Below are 20,997 nucleotides of genomic sequence, written 5' to 3' on the forward strand. Positions count from 1 at the left end.
TGCAAACCAATTGCCTGTGTGTGACAATAAAAGTGAGGATGGACAAACCAACAGGGAAGAAAAAAGGTGAGAGAAAGTAGTCAGATTGACACAAAGGAAAAAAAGAAGGCAGTATAGGCGGACAGAAGAGAGTGAGAGCTAATAAAATACAGTGAGATAAAATGAGGATGCGAGAAAGAGGAAGACAGCGAGAACAAGGGGGAGAGATTGAAGGAGAGAGAACCAGAGAAAAAGAAAATTAGAGAGAGAGAATGACAGGGGAAGAGAGGAGAACAAGAACAGAGAGATAAAAAGACAACATTAGAATGAGAAAAAGAATAAAGCGGTAAATAGACTTAAAGTTGAAGTTTAACAAAATAAAAAAAACAGCACTAGGGACAGTACTTGAATGAAGAATATCCCCTATACTAGAAGCTATGTTTGAATAAAGTCTGAAGTCTTCTGCCCCTGGATACCCCCACAATAGAATATTATTGCTACAGGGGTATTCGAGGGCAGATGACTTCAGATTTTAATCAAGCACAGTTCATTCATGGTAAGTACTGCCCCGAGTGCTGTTTTTAACTAAAATAATTTTCACTAAATTTCAGCTTTAAATAATTTATGTCATAGAGTCTATTTTAATTAGAGTAACTCTTCTACAGGCAATATCTTCAATTGATTACTACCTTTTTATGCATTTTAATTACATACTTTGCCATCCAATACTTTTATTGTACGAGTATTAAAAGCATTTTTTTTTATTGTTGGGGAATAGAAGGTTTTTAAAGAATTTACCCAACCCTGGTCTGATTGAGAACCACTACTTTAAAGCACATTTACTTAAATCAAAGTAGGAACACTTTTCTGGCAGGGTACCTATTTGAGTTGGTAGCACATAATGCCTGAAATTATGGGGATTTGAGTTGCTGCTGGTTTTGAGGCTGAAGGTGAATAACAGACTTGGCTCTTGTTATAAACATGGTAATAGCTCTATGATCTGCAGTCTGCTAGCAATCATGTAACAGTTTTCTGCTTCTTAAAAGCTGAAATACTGGCAGAAAATAAAATACAGGTTTTCATTTCCCCAGAGGTCCACCTCAGAAACATACCACATGGTTCCCCCTCCCTGCCCAGCTCCTGACTTCCTCTATTTAAGTCAATAGAATTAGATTTGTGGGCTTCTGAGGAGGAAGGTGGTTTTAAGATTTGGAAAACACCATAAAGAAAAGTTATCCTTAAGATCCTAATGTGGAACAAGTTAAAGAACCTCAGTGGTAATGCAATAAGGGTATAACTAGGTTAACAAGGATCTGCGTCACTACAATACTCAGCCAGACCATTTTTTTATTGATAATATAATGCTCTGATCGCTTTTCCCAAATATTACATCAACTTTCAGTGCCTTCTTTACGAAAATATATATCTCAGCACACTTTCAGCTATGAAGATAGGAGGTGTGACGTTTACTTCAGGAACCAACTGATATCAAAATGTTTCTAAATCAGAAGCTGCAACACTTTGCTTCAGAACCAATAGAAAAACTGAGTGTCTCAAACTGTTCTGGTGGCTTTGTAGCTGGTTTATAACATAGAGTTTCATTGTGGTCCAGGAAAACAAGAACATCACTGTCAGCTCCAACACCATTGGTTCTATTTTGATCAGAAATTCAACTAATACAAACCAGGATAACATAAATAAGCTTTGAGGACACTGCATATGGTTGATTTTCTAATCACTTTGAAAAATAATTTTCCCCAGAGCTTAGTGAATGAGGTGAAGCATCCAATCATGTGCAAGCAGGAATACTGTTTTTTCATTTTGTTTTAATGTGGTTATTTTTTTGCGAACCAAATTTCACAGCATTAACCAAGCTCTGGGGAAAATTCTCCTGCAATGTCCATTTTCTCTTGCAAAGTGAACAGCTTTTTGCCTTTAGTAAATAAACCCTATGTCTAGTCAAAGTTTTTTTTTTTTTTTTTTTGCTTTACTCCTGCCTGTGTTCCTGTTGCAGGTTTTCACTCACTTCTTGTCTGGTATAAGTGTAGTCACTGTGACAAGAAGTGGGGGGAAATCACTCTAACAGAGCCCTTTATAGCAGTAAAAATCCAACCTACCCACACTATCCAAAACTAAAAAAAAGGTTTTAGCTGGACATTCACCTTACTCAGTGCAATAAAATGTTGCTGTTCGTTATTGCACCCAGCACATAGCACAACAGTGTAAAAGTTTCAAATGGTTATACTGTTCTTGCTCTGTAATAATAGGGACTGAATTATGTTTGACAGCCCTGGACTCTGTAGTGGGAAGCAGTAAACTGTAAAGATTTCAGCTCTTTCACTGTGTACTGCTCAATGGGCTTCAATGAGTAAAGTAATGAGCATAGTACTTCTGCATGGATCACCCATGGTGATCAAGGAATCACATCTTATTTGGGATTTTTTTTCTACTGAAGTCAAAGTTGCTGGCATTGAGAAGACTCCACACAACTGTTACAAGTTAAAACACTCCACGCCTGTTGTGGAATTAAATGCTGCTGACATTGCTAGTTCTGAACATCAGATATCAAAAGCCTAGTATTAAATTGCCAGGTGATTGAAGTTGTAAAGAGATTGCATCTCCATGTGTTGGATCAGGTATCAGTTGGCAGACAAAGTCATTTTTATTGTAAACATGCAGTGATTCTCAACAAGATCTGCTAATAGGGCCCAGCTCCTTCTCCACTGTCATCCTCCTCCTAGAGAGAACATTCTCTGTAGGTGCAGCCATATCATCTAGTGACCTTTATAAATTGCTTTAGCACAGTCTTGATGCAGCCTATTTCTGGCATTAAAGGTACCAAATATTAAAGATCAGAGTGAAATCATCCACTTGGTCCTTCGTGGTGCTCTAGAATCCAGATACATTGATTTTCAAGACTGAGAACTGTAAGCCATCTTGTTGCAGGGGCTTAAGCACAGAATACTAATGTACAAAGAAATGTCCACTACGACCCCTGATCCCTATTATATTAACCTAAAACTGACCTGATACTTTTAAGCTATCCTTTAATAAAACTCTAAAACTTGACCTAACTCTTTTATTGAAGTAACTCTTAAAGCCATGATTTTTCTTTGGATAGAGTAGAAATGGTTAAATTGTTTTATCTTTGAAATGCTTGCCTACCTTCCCCAGCAAATCCCTTGTTTCTCCAAGGTCCTTGCACAGCTTAGCCACTGTTCCCAAAGTCTCCAAGCTGGTCATTTATGTGTATGTGCAGAAGATTCTCTATTCCTTTGGAAAGGCTGCCCACTGTTGCAGGCCCTGTAATATATTAACTTCCCACAGAAATGAATGGAGTTTAAAAGAACGCAGTCGAAATTTGAAGAAGCCAGTCGGGGCATGGATAGGATATAGGGTTAGCTAAAACTGCTGTGGAACTAACTACAATTGTTTTGCTTGGTAACTCTGTCATAAATTTTGGGGATAAATCCACAGTATCTGTATCTACAGAGGTCAGTAAAAGCTTGTTTTAAAACTCATTACAGCTTGCTTATATACATATAAACGTCCATAGACTGGCTACAGGTTCACTTTAAACCCCAACCCTAATGCTTAAATTAACCCATAAAAGGAACCCTTAACCTGTAATCCAAATCATAACATAACTAAGCACCCAAAAACAAAACATTAATTTTAAACCCTTATGCCGCGTACACATGAGCGGACTTTCCGGCATACTTGGTCCGGCGGACCAGAGTCCGCTGGACAATCCGACCTTGTGAAGGCTCCGGCGGACTTTTCCGGTGGACTTTTTCCAAAAAGCCCGCCAGACCTAGATTTGAAAAATGTTTTAAATCTTTCTGTCGGACTCAGTTTCTGGCGGAAAGTCCGCTCGTCTGTGTGCTGGTCCGACGGAAAGCCTGCTCGTCTGTATGCTGGTCTAACGGACCAGATACGACGCAAGGGCAGGGTATTGCATCTCGCGCTCGCTGCAATAGGAAAAACAAATTTTCCTATTGCGGTGAGCGCGTGGCATACCAGGCCCTTTGGTCTGGTATGGATTTTAAAGGGAAGCCCCTACGCCGAAAAAACAGCGTGGGGTCCCCCCTAAAATCCATACCAGACCCCGATCCGAGTACGCAGCCCGGCCGGTCAAGAAAGGGGGTGGGGATGAGCGAGCGCCCCCCCTCCTGACTCGTACCAGGCCGCATGCCCTCAACATGGGGGGCGGGTGCTTTGGGGGATGGGGGGCCCTGCGGGGCCCCCCACTCCAAAACACCTTGTCCCCATGTTGATGAGGACGAGGGCCCCCAGATCCCGGCCCTCCACCCTATGTGAATGAGTATGGGGTACATGGTACCCCTACCCATTCACCTAGGGAAAAAGTGTCAATAATAAAACAAACTACACAGGTTTTTAAATTAATTTATTAAACAGCTCTGGGGGGGGGTCTTCCTCCGGCTTCGGGGGTTTTCTTCCGGCTTCGGGGGTCCCTCCGGTTCCTCTTCTCTCGGCGTCCGGTTGGTTCTTCTCCGCTCTCTCCCGCCTCTTCTCCCGGTGTTCCAGTTCTTCGGCCGGTTCCTCCGCTGTCTTCATGCCGCTCTTTTGCCAGCGGAGGTCCGGACTTCTGGGCTTCTTGTCTTCTTCCCTCTTCTCTTCTCTAGATGTTGACACGACACTCTCTCCGGCTTGACTGCTCTCTGAGCGCTCCGTTGTGACTTATATAGGCGGAGACCCCGCCCCTTATGCTGTCACAGTCCCTGGGCATGCTGGGACTGTGATGTTTTAGGGGGCGTGGTCAACATCACCCGGGACTGTGACATCATAAGGGGCGGGGTCTCTGCCTATATAAGTCACAGCGGAGCGCTCAGAGAGCAGTCCAGCCAGAGAGAGCGTCGTGTCAACATCTGGAGAAGAGAAGAGGGAAGAAGACAAGAAGACAAGAAGCCCAGAAGTCCGGGCCTCCGCTGGCAAAAGAGCGGCATGAAGACAGCGAAGGAGCCGGCCGAAGAACTGGAACACCGGGAGATGAGGCCAGAGGGAGCGGAGAAGAACCAACCGGACGCTGGGAGAAGAGGAACCGGAGGGACCCCTGAAGCCGAAAGAAGACCCCCGAAGCCGGAGGAAGACCCTCGAAGCCGGAGGAAGACCTCCCCGGAGCTGTTTAATAAATTAATTTAAAAACCTGTGTAGTGTGTTTTATTATTGACACTTTTTCCCTAGGTGAATGGGTAGGGGTACCATGTACCCCATACTCATTCACATAGGGTGGGGGGCCGGGATCTGGGGGCCCTCTTATAGGGGGCTCCTGGATTCCGATAAGCCCCCTGCCCGCAGACCCCGACAACCAACGGCCAGGGTTGTCGGGAAGAGGCCCTTGTCCTCATCAACATGGGGACAAGGTGCTTTGGGGTGGGTGGGCCCCGCAGGGCGCCCCCTCCCCCAAAGCACCCACCCCCATGTTGAGGGCATGCGGCCCGGTATGGTTCAGGAGGGGGGCCGCTCGCTCGTCCCCACCCCCTTTCCTGACCGGCCGGGCTGCGTGCTCGGATCGTGGTCTGGTATGGATTATAGGGGGGACCCCACGCCGTTTTAGGGGCTTCCCTTTATAACCCATACCAGACCTAAGGGCCTGGTATGACCCGCGACGGGGCTCGCAAGGTGTCAATCTCGCCGATAAAAGCGGCAAGATTGACTTCCTTTTCTAGTCCCGTCGTACCTGAGTCACGTTCAAAATGAACGGACTTGTCCATGTGTGGGCAAGTCCGTTCATTCTGAAAGTCCGCCGTAACTCCGGCGAAAGTCCGTCGGAAAGATGGGGGGCCTAGCCCGCCGGAAAGTCCGGTTGTGTGTGGGCAAGTCCGTCCGTTTTAAAGTCCGGCACACCGGGCGGACAAAGTCCGTCGGAAAGTGTGCCGGACCAAGTATGCCAGAAAGTCTGATCGTGTGTACGCGGCATTAGACGTAACAGACAAAATTAACCTAGTGTAATCCCTACACTAATTTAATACTACCAAATACTGTATTTATTGGCGTATAACACTCACTTTTTTACCATGAAAATCAGGTGCAAATAGTGTGTGCGTGTTATACGCCAATACTTCAATTTTAGCTGCCTCGGAGGGGACAAGAAGGGGGGCTGGACGAGCGCTGTCAGATTACATACAGCGAGAATCTCCTGTTTACTTGGCAGGCTCTGTAATAGGAAGTCCCATCTCCTTGGCCGCCATTGGACCACTGTTCTGTCTATCATAGGAGATTCTCTTTGTATGTAATCTGTCAGCGCTCGTCCCGCCCCCTCCCTGTCCCCTCTAGGCTGCAGGTGGACGTCAGTCAGGCTGCACTGATGGCAATGGTGAGGCTGCTGCACTGGAGGCAATCGTGAGGCTGCATTTATGTGGATTGATGAGGCTGCAGATGGGCACTGACCCTTATTTTGCTCCAAAGTTCCTTATTTAAAATTTTTGTTTTTTTTCCTGAAACTTCCCTCTTAAAATGAATGTGCGTGTTATACGCCTGTGCGTGTTATACGCCGATAAATACGGTATATAATACATTTGTAATCACATATACAATTAAGTCTTCCTGCATTGGTCTCTGTAAAAAAAATAAAGACCGCCTGGGTTTTGGAAGGTCTGCAATTTATATAACTTTTTACAATTCTACAATTCTATCCTGTCTAATGCCGTGTACACACAAGCGGAATGTCCGGCAGAAAAAGTCAGACAGGAGCTTTTCATCATATATTCCGATTGTGTGTATGCCCCATTGGACTTTTTACATCGAAAATTCTGATGGACCTAGAAAAAGAACATGTTCTAAATTATTACGACGGAACCAATTCCTATCGGAAAACCGCTTGTCTGTATGCTGTTCCGATGTACCAAAAATGATGCATGCTCTGAAGCAAGTTCGAGACGTAAGCTATTGGCTACTGGCTATTGTATTTCCGCTTTCTAGTCCCGTCCTATGTGTTGTACGTCACTGCGTTCTGAACAGTCGGAATTTGGTGTGACCATGTGTAGGCAAGACAGCTTGAGCGGAATTCCATCGGAACTCCGTCGGGAAAACCTTCACAGTTTATTTTGACGGGAAAACTGGTCGTGTGTACAGGGCATTATGGTTTATGCTATTTGGCTGTTTATTGCTTGCTCTGCTTGACCTATTCCACAACATGAGTTGCAACTCTGAGCCTGACAATTCACAAGCCTGAACTTAGTCAGCGTCCACCACAGTTTGTTTATGAACTGTGCTTTTTCCACCAAAAAAGGACTTTGCTTCAGTGCTCTATTTGCATGTCAGATGTTTCCAGTGGAATATATCCAAGGGTTGAAATGTCCACAGTGAACCCCAAAATCCCTGGACAATTCTTGGACTTTGCACAACAGAGAAACCTATGCCACCTGCTGGCAACCCAAAGGTTCTATGCTAAGACATATTTTTACAGCTGCCATGTTGATTGGTGAAAAACATGGGGTACTTACAATATGTCTATAAATATACACAGCAAAACAGCATGAGTGTGAACTATCTACACATACAGCATGGGTATTTCATGGTGTATAATTAACAACTGCCTTTTATACTGTTTCCACCTTTTTTCATCCTTTATCGCATCTTAGAGCTGCAGTCTCTTTGCAGCCATTTTATTTCCACATGCCTGTGCTCCAGCAATGACTGCGTGGCATTTTATGATGGTGACAACAGTTTACCATTCCTGCCTAATGTATGTTAAAATGATTACCTATTGGAAGCCTTTGTAACAGCATGACAACAAAGGAGCACAACTGGGAAACAGGGACAGAGCGTGTTATCTGATAACATGAAGTGTTTGAACAAGGACCGTCATGTCAGAGTTACCAAGTATTAATTTAATGAAAGCTGCAGATTTGAAAATATTGAAAATGTTTTTACATGATTATTTTGCATTGTAACTACCTTAATTGTTGGCTCTGTTTGTTTGACTGAACATTAATAAAACCTTTTGTAATAGAAAATATTGAAAATGACTTTTTTTTTAAATACATTGACCTGCTAAAGCTTAGAAAATTATAGAGTACCACGGTTGGCCACTGCTATTGGATGGACCTGGGCCAGTACAGAAATCTTTCTTGACATCATTTTTTACCAGTCTTTCGCTCAGAACTGAAACGTCAGTTTTTCGTGGACTCACTATATAACCACTTGTAATTGATTTTAAAAATCTGTAATCAATTAAGCATGCAGGAAGTGTAGCTGTTCTACCTTTAATTCATTGCACGTGTTAAAGAAAGTACCATGGCTGCAATTGAGAAAAGGTTTTCTTTTATTACAAAATTGGTACAGAAATGCCAAATTGCCAGGAAATTTCTATGACACATTTGATTTGAACATTCACCACGATTCATTTTCTCCTTATAGAAAAAGAAACAAAATGACCATGGCAAATGAAAAATGGACCATGAAATTACTATGGCATTTCATGGCTTGTGAGTATTTTTCATGGTAAATTTCCCTCTACAGAAAAAGACAAATTTACCATGGCAAATGGCTAAGCTCTCTGATTACTATGGTTATTTGGTAACATACCATGGTACTTCTCCACAAGGAATGATTTGTGCTTATCAGCCATTCTGAAATGTAATTTCAGTATATATCATTCTACCAGAAAGCCCAAACCCTGCACAATACAACAAGTTCTGCCCTTCTCCTTTGCACACTTAACTCCAAAACAACAGCAAGTTCCCTTATATTTTGTGAGATGATTCAGAAATCCAAAGCTGGTACTATTAGATCATCCACATACTCCTTATTCAAATATTAAAAAACTATACGCATATAGAAGCTAACATGTATGTCTTCAGCCTGTATGGAATGTCTTGTCCAAGTCTTGTGGTATTGCAACAATGGCTTTTGTGTCCAACCAGTTGCCAGAGACAGCATTTTTCATGCTGATCCACCAGCATAATGATCTTCCCTTATGCCGCGTACACACGAGCGGAATGTCCGACAGAAAGAGTCCGACGGAAGCTTTTCATTGTATATTCCGATCGCGTGTATGCCTCATTGGACTTTTTTTTTTCGAAAATTCTGACAGACCTAGAAATAGAACATGTTCTAAATATTTCCGGAACCAATTCCTGTCGGGAAAACTGCTCGTCTGTATGCTGTTCCGACGGACCAAAAACAGTGCATGCTCTGAAGCAAGTACGAGACAGAAGCTATTGGCTACTGGCTATTGAACTTCCTTTTTCTACTCCCGTTGTACGTGCTGTACGTCACCGCGTTCTTGACGATCGGACTTTGGTGTGATCATGTTTCAGCGGAATTCCATTGGAACTCCATCGGAAAAACCTTCAGAGTTTATTCTGATGGGAAAACCGGTCGTGTGCAGTGTTGCCAACCGCCCGTAAATTTACGGGCAGCCCGTAAAAATCACCCCATTTTCGGGGTGCCCGTGAATGTCCGTTACGGGCAGCCGGTGCCCGTAAAAAAGATGGCTGCGGGTCGGCCATGCAACTGCGCATGCGCCGTTCCGAAGCCTGCAGGACACGGGAAAGATCGTACAAGCTCGGCAGGCCGGCGCATGCGCAGTAATGTAATGACGCCGCCTGGCGCCATTTTTAAACAGAAGCCGTCGCTCGTTTTTCTCTGCGGTTCAGCGGGGGGAGCAGGAGGAGCCATGTTAGCTGGCCCAGCCACGGCGACAGGAGGACATTACGGGTTGGGGGGGTGGGGTGAAGCCGGCCCGGTAGAGGACTGGAGGAGGACACTGTGACTGTCACTGGAGAGATGAAAGGGTCACAGTGAGTGACAGAAGGCGCCAGGCGGACACTGTCCCTGACTAAAGTGGAGAGTGAGACAGGTATTCTATATTCTAGTATCTGAAGGGGGACAGTGGAGGAAACTACCATGCCCAGCCCCACAGCCTCTGACCATCCCATGCCCAGTGCCCACAGCCTCTGACCATCTCCTGCCCACAGCCTCTGACCATCTCCTGCCCACAGCCTCTGACCATCTCCTGCCCACAGCCTCTGACCATCCCCTGCCCAGTGCCCACAGCCTCTGACCATCTCCTGCCCACAGCCTCTGACCATCTCCTGCCCAGTGCCCACATCCTCTGACCATCCCCTGCCCAGTGCCCACAGCCTCTGACCATCTCCTGCCCACAGCTTCTGACCAGCCCCTGCCCACAGCCTCTGACCATCCCCTGCCCAGTGCCCACAGACTCTGACCATCCCCTGCCCAGTGCCCACAGCCTCTGACCATCTCCTGCCCACAGCCTCTGACCATCTCCTGCCCACAGCCTCTGACCATCCCCTGCCCAGTGCCCACAGCCTCTGACCATCTCCTGCCCACAGCCTCTGACCATCTCCTGCCCACAGCCTCTGACCATCTCCTGCCCAGTGCCCACAGCCTCTGACCATCCCCTGCCCGCAGCCTATGACCATCTCCTGCCCGCAGCCTCTGACCATCTCCTGCCCGCAGCCTCTGACCATCTCCTGCCCGCAGCCTCTGACCATCTCCTGCCCCCAGCCTCTGACCATTTTCTACATCATGTCTGCAGTCTCTGAGGGGGAGTCGGGAAAGGAGTCAAGAGTGGGAGCGCCGCCGGGATCATTGGGTCACGGGAGAAGTCAGACATGTGTGGACTGTGGAGAGGAGACCATAGGAAAACCAGAGCCGCCAAGCTGGAGCCATCTGACTAAGCCCTGCATGATGCACCTGAGAGGAGGTCAGTGACAGCACCGCCAGGCCAGTCTAGGGGGGTTGCTGATGTAAGGGGGAGTGAATACAATAATGTAAGTGGCACTGATATAAAGGTTTCCCCCTAAATTAGTAACTCCCCTTACCTTAGTGTATTCACTCTATGGAAGGTGGTCTCTGGTCACCAGAGTGCCCACCACATCAGAGTTCCTGGCATTCCCCTTTACATCAAAGTCTGCAGGATTGCCCCTTACAGTGCAAAGGGGAACTCAATCTGCAGACCCTGATGTAATTGGGAACTCTGATGTAAAGGGAACACAGTGGACTCTGATATAAGGTGGTCTCTGGTCACCAGAGCCTCCCCTTACATCAGAGTTCCCCCTTAGATCATGATCTGCAGCGTTCCCCTTTACATAAGAGTTCCCTTTCACTGTAAGGGGGATCCTTGCAGACTCTGATGTAAGGAGGGGACCTAGTGCTAGCTGGGTTATAGTAACCTGACCTTCATGTCAATGGAGAAATATGTTTTTTGACTTTTGTTTAACTTAAATACATTGCTAATAGCACTAGCTATATGTTTATAGTTCAAATATGTATCCTTGCACTGTTTAGCACTGACAATAGTAATTTTAGGTACTTTTTTGCAGCGCCAGTAAAAAAATGCGGATCTGCCAGTAATTTTCATGTTTTTTGTCAGTAAAAAAAGTTGTGCCGTTTGTAAATTTTGACATCCTGCCAGTAAATTTCATTTCAGGGGGTTGGCAACACTGGTCGTGAGTACGCGGCATTAGAGGTGTCACTAGATCTATTCACCCACAGCATAAGTTCCTGCAGTGGGACACAGTAATTAAAGCATTTAAAAAACCCAAAATCAAAATTGTAATATGTTGTAGCTTTCCAGGTCCTTTCATCTGTTGATTCTGTCAAGAACACATTTCCTGTCCTAGGGTAGTAACACTCACCCTTACTGTATTAAGACAGCAGAAGCACGAGAGGACTACAGAACCTTTCCCTCTCATTTTCTCCATAGCATTGAGAACTACATAACCCATCCCATCTGAGATAACTGATAAGAATGCAGTACAGGCAGAGTGCACAGGAAATTATCAACAAAATGTCTGTCAACATCCCAGGTATTTTTTTTGCACTTTTCAAAGAAATTAAACAAAATACTTTCTATGATTTATTTTACAGACTCAAATGTACTAAAAACAAATGTAGGTGTTTATGGCTACTGTATTTAATATGTTGCGGCATAGTTGAAACCCACCTTCAGGGAAAGTCAAAATACTCCCTTGCAATAGGGCTGTCCCTGCATTGCAAGGGTTAAATTCACATTTTTGTCTGAAGGCTAGGAAAAGCAGTTTTACTTACCAGATCCTGCACTCCTACCGCAGCCAGTGCTCCCCTACACCCCAGCGGTGGACTGTTCCTTGGAGTCCAAATGTCCAATGCAGGGCCTTGATGATGTAAGAAGACCTGCATAGGAGAAAAATGGGGCTTCCTGGACCAGTCTTGCAGCTTGGAGGGAGCCTGTGGGTGCAGAGGATTAGGTAAAACTGCTTTTCTTGTTCCTCTAGACCACATGTGTCAAACACAAGGTCCGCGGGCCAAATCCGGGCCCCCTCCACACCACTTCATGTGGCCCTTGCATCTCTCCTGCTGCTGCGAAACCCCCCTTATCTCCGTGCCCACCTTTTCTCTGCAGTTAACAGCAGAAAGGAGGACAAAATTCCTCCAAGGTAAGGGGGTGCACTGTGATGTAAGGGAGGGTGAGGGACACCTGACTTCTGATGGTAGGGGGCTCTTGACATCTGATGTAAGGGGGGTGGGGTGCTCTGGACATCTAGTCTTACAGGTACAACTGGTCATTTGAGGGCATCAATAATGCTAATTCATCCCTTGATGAAATGGAGTTTGACACCCCTGTTCTAGACCCAAACAAACATTTAACAATGCAGGGGGAGCCCATCTGCAAAGGAGCATTTTTACTTTTCATTGAGTTCAGCTTTAGAGGTGTTCCGGACCCCCAGGAAAAATGTAAAGCCAGTAGCTACAAATACTGTAGCTGCTGACTTTAAATATTAGGACACTTACCTGTCCAGGGTTCCCAGGATGTTGGCACCCCAGCCGATTTTCGGATTGGCTGTCGGATGCTGCCGACACCATTCCTGTTAAAGGAAACCAGCAGTGGAGCCTTTCGGGCTTCAAAGCTGATTACCTACTGTGCATGTGCAAAGCGCGCTTTAATTCCTATTTGGCCTGGAAGCAGAGGAAGGAGAATGGGGGCCGAACCTCTGAGGGACGGCGTTATGGCACCATCTTCGGAAGTGGGGAAAGGGGACTTGTCAAAAACAGGTACCCATTCCTCCCCCCCCTCTCTGAAAGGTGCCAAACGTGGCACCGGAGGGGGGGGGGGACAGATAAGTAGAAATGGAACTCCGCTTTAAGTACTTTATTCCCAGATAGCAAGGATAACTTGCCACAAATTTGTGGCAGTGTTGAATTGTTAACGTCTTGTTAACTTGCCGCACATTTTCACTGGCAAGTTGTACACTTGCAGAGCACTTGAAGCACAAGTTCTAGTTGGCACTTTTTCAAATTGTAGCAAATTTGCATGGCAGATCTCTAGCAAGAACAAAGTTGCAGTGCTGAGTCTACAGCGAGAGCTCTGTAAGCCACAGTGACCTCTGTGGAGTGATGACTATTGCCCAACATAACTGAACCAGAACTTGCAGCAGACTCGCAGAATGTTTGTAAAGAAAGTTGATCTGGAGTCATGCAATGCGGACTTGCTGCAATTGTGCAACAAACTTGTGAAGCCTGGCCAGTCTAGAAATAGCTTAGCAAGTCATTTTCAAACTTGCAGCTCAATTGCTTGCTATCTGGGCTAGCATTTCATAGATATCGTTGGTAGGATTTCCTTTTGGGTCTACAAAGCTGACTACAGTATGTGGCAACTCAATTAATTTGTATAAAAAAAGTAATCTTTGGCTCGATCTCTTTTTTTTTTGGTCTAAGTGTATTTGTACCATTACTTAAATTACCAATTCATAAATGTTTACAGGTCTGTTGTGACATTTCCTTGATGTTCATTCGAGTTATACTATAGACAAAATATAAAGCTAAAACAGTATTTCATTGTTGCTTACAGAAGTGCCCATGGGAAGCAATTTAGGGTTAACACCTAAATAAAGGGATGAAATATATGTATACTGTATATATATATATATATATATATATATATATATATATATATAATCAGTCCTTTAAAGAGGAGTTTGGCCTGGGGAAAAAAAAAACAAAACAAATACTGTAGCTACTGACTTTTAATATATGGACATAATATACATTAATATATGGACACTTACCTGTCCAGGGAGCCCGCGATGTCGGCACCCCAGCCGATTTTCGGATTGGCTGTCGGATGCTGCCGCCATCTCCATTACGGGAAACCGGCAGCGAAGCCTTTCGTTCCCAACTGCGTATGCAAGGAGTAGGGGGCAGAACTTCCGAGGGACGGCACCGTGGCGCCGTCTTCTGGAAGTGGGCACGGGGACCTGTCAAAAACAGGTCCCCATTCCCCCTCCCCTCTGAAAGGTGCCAAATTTGGCACCAGAAGGGGTGGAGGAGCAAATAAGCAGAGGTTCCACTTTTAGCTGGAACATCGTTTTAAGTTTTATAAGTTTTAAGTCCTGTAGGTTTTTTACAGCTCTACCACACAGCACAGCCAGGAGGATAACAACACTTTCTTTGTTACAGTTGCCAGCCAATTTGCAGTACTACTGATTGATTCTCTGGTCTGCCTGCTTCCTTCCAGTCTCAGTGCTGCTGTACAGGTGATTGAAATATACTGAAATCAAGTCAAATTGAGGTATTTACAGTAGCTGAATTTTAAAAATGCATTTAGTAAAGTATTAGGTAAAACATAGTCGCATTAATTTGTTTTTATAAGTGTCTGGAGTTCAGCTCTCTTATGGGTATTGTCTGTCAGTAAGTTTTACTTTACCTAGACAGTTGTGTCCATCGTGTGCCAATCGAAATCCATCATAACACATGCACCTGTAGTTTCCAGGTATGTTCACACACTCGTGTACACACCCTGCATTATCATCCCGTTCACATTCATCTACATCTAGGGAAAAGAAACAGAAATAATTACAAACGTATAACAAATGAATTCACAGAGCTATGCCTTTACTGTTAAATAAATCTAAACATACATAGATTGGTGTCAACTTTTTGAAAATCTTGTAAACTAGAAACAAAACATAGGTACGGGTTTTCTGGACAACTGAATCATTGCAGCTACCCATTGTTCAAGTAGCTGGTCAAAACTCTGTGCAACACTAGAGAAATCATTTGCTATGTTGGCAGGACAATTTCTTGTAGGCCATGGGTTTTAATCTCAACATACATAGATTAGTTGCACTCTGTCCTGAGCTCATTTTACAATGTGCAAAAGAAAAGTTCTCCTTCAAATATTCCTAACACCTTCCCATCCAGCCTATAGCAAAATGATGGCCGGGGGGGGGGGTGGTTCAAGGTTTCATTGTTCTGACTGGACTTCATATGAGGTCAATCAGAACAAGCCACTTGTACACGCTACCGGGGGCATGCAGAGCAGCGAATGGTGGTGCTCAGACACACCTCATCTCTGATCACGGTAAACAGCCTATGAAGTAGGCTCTTTACCATGTGATCAGCCATGTCCAATCACAGCTGATCACAGTGTAAATCAACATTCCTCTATTCATGCTGACAGCGCATGAGCAGGAGAGAGCCGATAAGTGACTCTCCTGACAGGGGGGGTCTGCGCTGATAATCAGTGCATTGATTATCAGTACAGTCCCATCAGCAATGCCTGCCAGTACCCACCATTGATGCCCACCTGTGCCCACCAGTGATGCCCATCTGTGATGCCAATCAGTGGCCACCAGAGGTGCCAAACAGTGATCATCAGTGCTGCCTTTCAGTGTCCATGCCTGTCAGTGCCACCCATCAGTGCCCACCAGTGTCGCTTATCAGTGCCGCCCATCAGTGTCCACCAGTGCCACTAATCAGTGTGCCTATCAGTGCCCATCAGTGCCGCATATCAGTGGCGCCCATCAGTGCTACATATTAGTGCCTCCTCATCAGTGCCACCTTATCAGTGCCGCCTCATCAGTACCCATCAGTGCAGCCTCATCAGCGCACATCAGTGAAGGAGAAAAATTACATATTTTAAAAAATCTTATAACAGAAACAAAGAAAAACTTTTTTTATTTTTTACATTTTTGGTCCTTTTTCATTTGTTTAACAACAACAACAAAAAAGCACAGTGGTGATTAAATACCACCAAAAGAAAGCTTTATCTGTCTCAAAAAAATGATAAAAATCTTGTTTGGGTACAGCAGTGCATGACCACGCAATTGTCATATAAAGTGTGACAGCGCTGAAAGCTGAAAATTGGCCTGGGCAGCAAGGGGGTGAAAGCCCTCCTTCAAATATTCCTAACACCTTCCCGCCCAGCCTATAGCAAAATGATGGCTGGTGGGGGTTTCATTGTTCTGACTGGATGTCATATGACGTCCTTCAGAACAAGCCACTTGTGCAGGACCACGGGGGCACTCAGCACAGCGATCAGTGGTGCTTGGACACACCGCATCTCCCATCACGGTAAAGAGCCTATGACGTAGGCGCTTTACCATGTGATCAGCTGTGTCCAATCACAGCTGATCACAGTCCAAATCTGCATTCCTCTATTCACGCTGACAGCACATGCGTATGGGAGAGCCGATAAGCGACTCTCCTGACAAGGGGGGTCTGCACTGATAATCAGTGTCAATCAGTGCCCATCAGTGATGGCAATCAGTGCCCATCAGTGCTGCCTTTTCAGTGTCCATCAGTGATCCCTGTCAGTGTCTCCTCATCAGTGCCGCACATCAGTGCCGCTTATCAGTGGCCATCAGTGCCACCCATCAGTGCTGCATACTAGTACCTTCTCATCAGTGCCACTTCATCAGTGCCGCCTCATCAGTGCCCATCAGTGTAGCCTCATCAGTGCACATCAGTGAAGGAGAAAAATTACTTATTTACAAAATTTTGCAACAGAGACTAAGAAACTTTTTAAATTTTTTTTGGGTACTTGTTTAACAAAAAATAAAAAAAACTCAGTGGTGATTCAATACCACCATAAGAAAGCTTTATCTGTCTCAAAAAAATGATAAAAATCTTTTTTGGGTACAGCAGTGCATGACCGCGGAATTAAATGCGACAGCGCTGAAAGCTGAAAATTGGCCTGGGCAGCAAGGCGAAAGTGCCCAGTATTGAAGTGGTTAAACATGTGATAAGCCTCTATCACCAATTAGAAGAGCGGCTAAAGTGTGACCCCCCTAATTAAAGAAATGTCAACTGAGCTTTCAATCGGGCACCCAGCCCTTGATCACCATAAACAACTCTTTCGGTCCCCACTGGCGGATGATTGTGACTGGTTCTTAGTCGGGCATCGCCCCATAAATATATTTCATGAGGATATAAAGAAGAGATGCTCTGATTATATAAAATCTTATAGGCAAATTTATTAGTTGATTAAAATTACACTTACATTCAGTTAGATTGAAAGTGCATTAAAACAAATCCTTGCTGGCCACATTACCAGCACCTGCACTTTCGGAAACTCGCAATGACGTCAGCACGTCGCTCCTTCCTACTCGTTTCTTCACATGTGACATTGTCCGGGGCACGGGCGCCATGCTGTGCCATTGCTGTTTATATTCATTAAAAACCAAACCTTGTCATGGATTGATAGCAATAACTATTTGGGTCAATCCCATTGCTACTAGACAGTGACTCTCTCTAGGGGTAATTTGTATATTGGGCCAAGTAATATTTATCTTTATAGTTTTTATTAAGAAAGAATTTTCTTTGTATTAAGTGGTTCACATAATTTATTGTTTTATTTTAAATAACCAATACCATGAAATGTTAATGATTTTGAGCATTATAGTATAATCGGCCTCTGAAGTGCTTCTTACAGGGATTTTAACACATTTTTGGTGATTTGGATTCTTTAGGTATCCAAGTTATAAATATTTACTTGCATTTAAATCATATTATAATTTTTGACCATTAGATGCCTCAGTGGTTGCGGCAGCTCCCTGATTTGTTATTAATAGTATTGTATGCTTGACTGCATTACCTATACTTTCCGCTGGGGGGCCTGGCATCTTGTGTTGCTTTACATTTACCATCATTGGGGCCGAGATCAGATTAGTCATACATGGCTGCAGTGTACCCTGTTTGAGGTTTTGTTGTGGGCTGAGTAGCCATCATTATAACTCACAATGAGGCTTGGTGCTTAAAACGGTTTATCTATTTTGCAATCCATGATGAGGCTTGGTCTTACATGGTGGATATAAGCAGCTATGGCGCCTATGCCCCAGACGATGTCACATGTAATGAAACGCGTAGGGCGGAGCGATATGATAACATCATCACGCGTTCCCGGAATTGCGGGTGATGTTTATCTGGCCAGCGAGGATTTGTTTTAAAGCACTTTGAATCTAACCAAATGTAAGAGTTATTTTAATCAACTAATAAACATGCTCATAAGGTTTTACACTATCGGGGCATCTCTTTTTTATATTCTCATGAAATATATTTATGGGGTGATGCCTGACTAAGAACTGGTTACAATAATCCACCAGCGGGGGAGTCGGAGGAGTTGCCTTACGTTGATCCAGGGCTGGGTGCCCAACTGAAAGCTCAGTTGACTTCTCTTTAATTAGGTGGTCACACTTTAGCCAGTAAATGTGCATTTTTTCCCATTGGGTGGTGGCTTCACAATTGAATTCTCTCCTTTTTGGTGATGGAGCCTTATCACATGTTTAAGAACATTTGAAAACAGAAAAGAAGGACTTTTCTTTTGCACATTGGACTTCTTTTGTATTTCTTCACTTGAAAATAATTTTTTTCATTTTGGTCCACATATGTTTTATATCAGTTGTAATTTTCATATAAACGTGACTATTTTGATGTAATTACTTATACATTTACTTATAGCCAGCAAGTGCTGATTCAGCGGCAAAAATCCATCAGGGCGGTTGTACAGAAGTCAGTCGGTAAATTGACTGCTGTACAACCACCTGGTCCATACATGAGTTGAAATCAGTCCGGTCCCTGCTGAACCGGATGATGTTCAATCCATGCATGGCCGGCTTAAGTGATGCTGTACGGGGAATTCCCTGAAGCTGAATTGGACATTTTGACTGAGGAGTGGGGAAGCATTGTAAAACATAACAGTAGCAAATACTTAAGAAGAATACTTGCCTAGACAATAACTGTACAGCAGAGCTGTAATGTATAGATCTGTAAATTGAACCTGTTAAACTCTTTGTCTCAGTTTCTGAAACTGTTACTGTGCAAATTAATTGATGAAAACCAAACACCCAGATGGTTTTTTTTAATAATAATTAAAATTTCTTTAGGATCACCAGGACTCATTGTTAACATACAGTATTTGTACCCAACGTCAGATCATCAAGGCAGACAAGGTATCATCAAGGCAGACATAGTCATTCATGTAGAGCAATTTTTGTTGTCAATTCAGAGTAGCTCATCCATGCTAGATAAGAATGGCCACACACATTCTGAATTCTTTCATCTGTATAAGGCTGTTATTGAAATCCTTTAAATCAGGTTACTAGAACAGGCGGCACTAAGGCATTAGCAAATGGGCAGTCAAGATTAAAAACCCCACTGTCTATGTTCTATGCTTCTAATATACCTTTGCAATGCTTCCCATCCCCTGTGTATCCAGACTTGCATATGCACTTGTATGACCGAGGGGTGTTTTGGCAGATGGCGTCTATGTGGCATGTGTCTGTTCCTTCCACGCATTCATCAACATCTAAAAGAAAGGAATGATAATATGTTGACAACACGGTTCTTCCAAGTGGCACATCAAAATGAACACAGCTATGTGGAAGAGTTCTATAAGGGTTGTTGTACCTCTACCTATATGAGAATATGGGTTTTTTGGAATACCAGGGGATAGATATCTATATGTTATACAAAATGTTATTGGGAAGGATAGTGGTATGTTTTCACTTTTTTATATATTGATAACTGTTAATTGAATTTATAAGAGTTCACACGATACTAAAAATAAAGACCGGGGCCCATGTGACTTATAATTTATATGAGTTTCTGAATTAAGCCACAAATGTGTAGAGGTAGCCAGTATTTGGAAACAAAATATCTTTTAAAATTATCAGTTTGTAAATGGAGGCTTGGTTTACTTTTTACCCGTATCGTACTGCCCTAGGCACTGGCCCATAAGTGCCAATATGGCACTCTCAGCCATGTGCATACAGTGCTAAAAATAATGAATATACACAGAGAATGGTACACAGAGAAGTGAAGCACAGCTAAGAGAAGAAGAATGAGTATCAGTTGACTGTAAAGCATAAAAGGGCTTTGAAATAAAGTAAAGCAAAAAGCCAATGGAACTGCTTATGAGATCCGATTTAGCTGAAAGAAATTATTTTTCCTGCGGTACAGTGCTTTCAGAGAAGGAAGAAGCACATGTTGGGTCATGTAGATCATTACCAAGGTTAAGTCTTCCAGTTTTCCATAACTGCATGATACATTCATGGAAGAAAGAAGCAGAAGGGAATATTGAACACAACACAATAAATTCCTGACTCTTTTTAGTAATAGCAAAATCTTTAGCTGCAGTGATACATGTACAACATTCTCAGCTCTAATAGTAATAACAGTACCAAAAAGCGCTGACTCTAGAGGTAATAACAGCACCAGTGGTGGCCTGTCCATATGGGGCGCAGGGGCTCTGCCCCCCCTAATCTATGCGCCCGGACCCTAATCTACATGCAGGGTATCGGACGCATGGATTTAAATTTTTTTTTTTTGAAGCCTGAGACTCTAATTGGCTTCAAAAAAGGGGTGCACCCTGAGCCCACCCACTGGTGTGACAATAGGGAATTATTATGCGCTATTGTTTTCCTAATTCTCCTCCTGGCCAATCATGGCCATCTGGCCAAGGAGTCTTAAGCCAATCGGATCTCAGGACCCACTTCCTGTTCGGCCGGGAGGAGAAGCAACGGCCTCAGAGCAAGAAGTAGCTGGAGCGAGGAGCTGCAGCCCTACCCTGGATCCTTGTCATCTGCCTCCTAAGGTAACGAGGCCTCTGATCGCTGCCTTCCAGTCTGTCTCCCGTGGGGGGGGGATGATCACCGCCTTCTCGTCCTTCTCCCGCGGGGGTTGGGGGGATGGCCGCCTTCCCCTCCATCTCCTGCGAGGGGGGTGTTGGTGGCGTTGGTTTGCTGCCCCCCTCAAAAATATTGAGCA

At 44.2% G+C, this 20,997-nt stretch overlaps 1 protein-coding gene across 1 annotated transcript in view; it reads right to left on the minus strand.

The window, feature by feature from the left end:
- SCUBE3 (signal peptide, CUB domain and EGF like domain containing 3) overlaps positions 1-20,997 on the minus strand; it is a 189,253-nt gene that overhangs the window by 129,723 nt on the left and 38,533 nt on the right. The window contains 2 exon segments of the mRNA XM_073616014.1: positions 14,657-14,782; positions 19,415-19,537. Coding sequence (XP_073472115.1) covers positions 14,657-14,782; positions 19,415-19,537 — 249 coding nt within the window.

Source organism: Aquarana catesbeiana, linkage group LG02, assembly GCF_042186555.1.
Source record: "Aquarana catesbeiana isolate 2022-GZ linkage group LG02, ASM4218655v1, whole genome shotgun sequence".
NCBI classification, from domain to species: domain Eukaryota; kingdom Metazoa; phylum Chordata; class Amphibia; order Anura; family Ranidae; genus Aquarana; species Aquarana catesbeiana.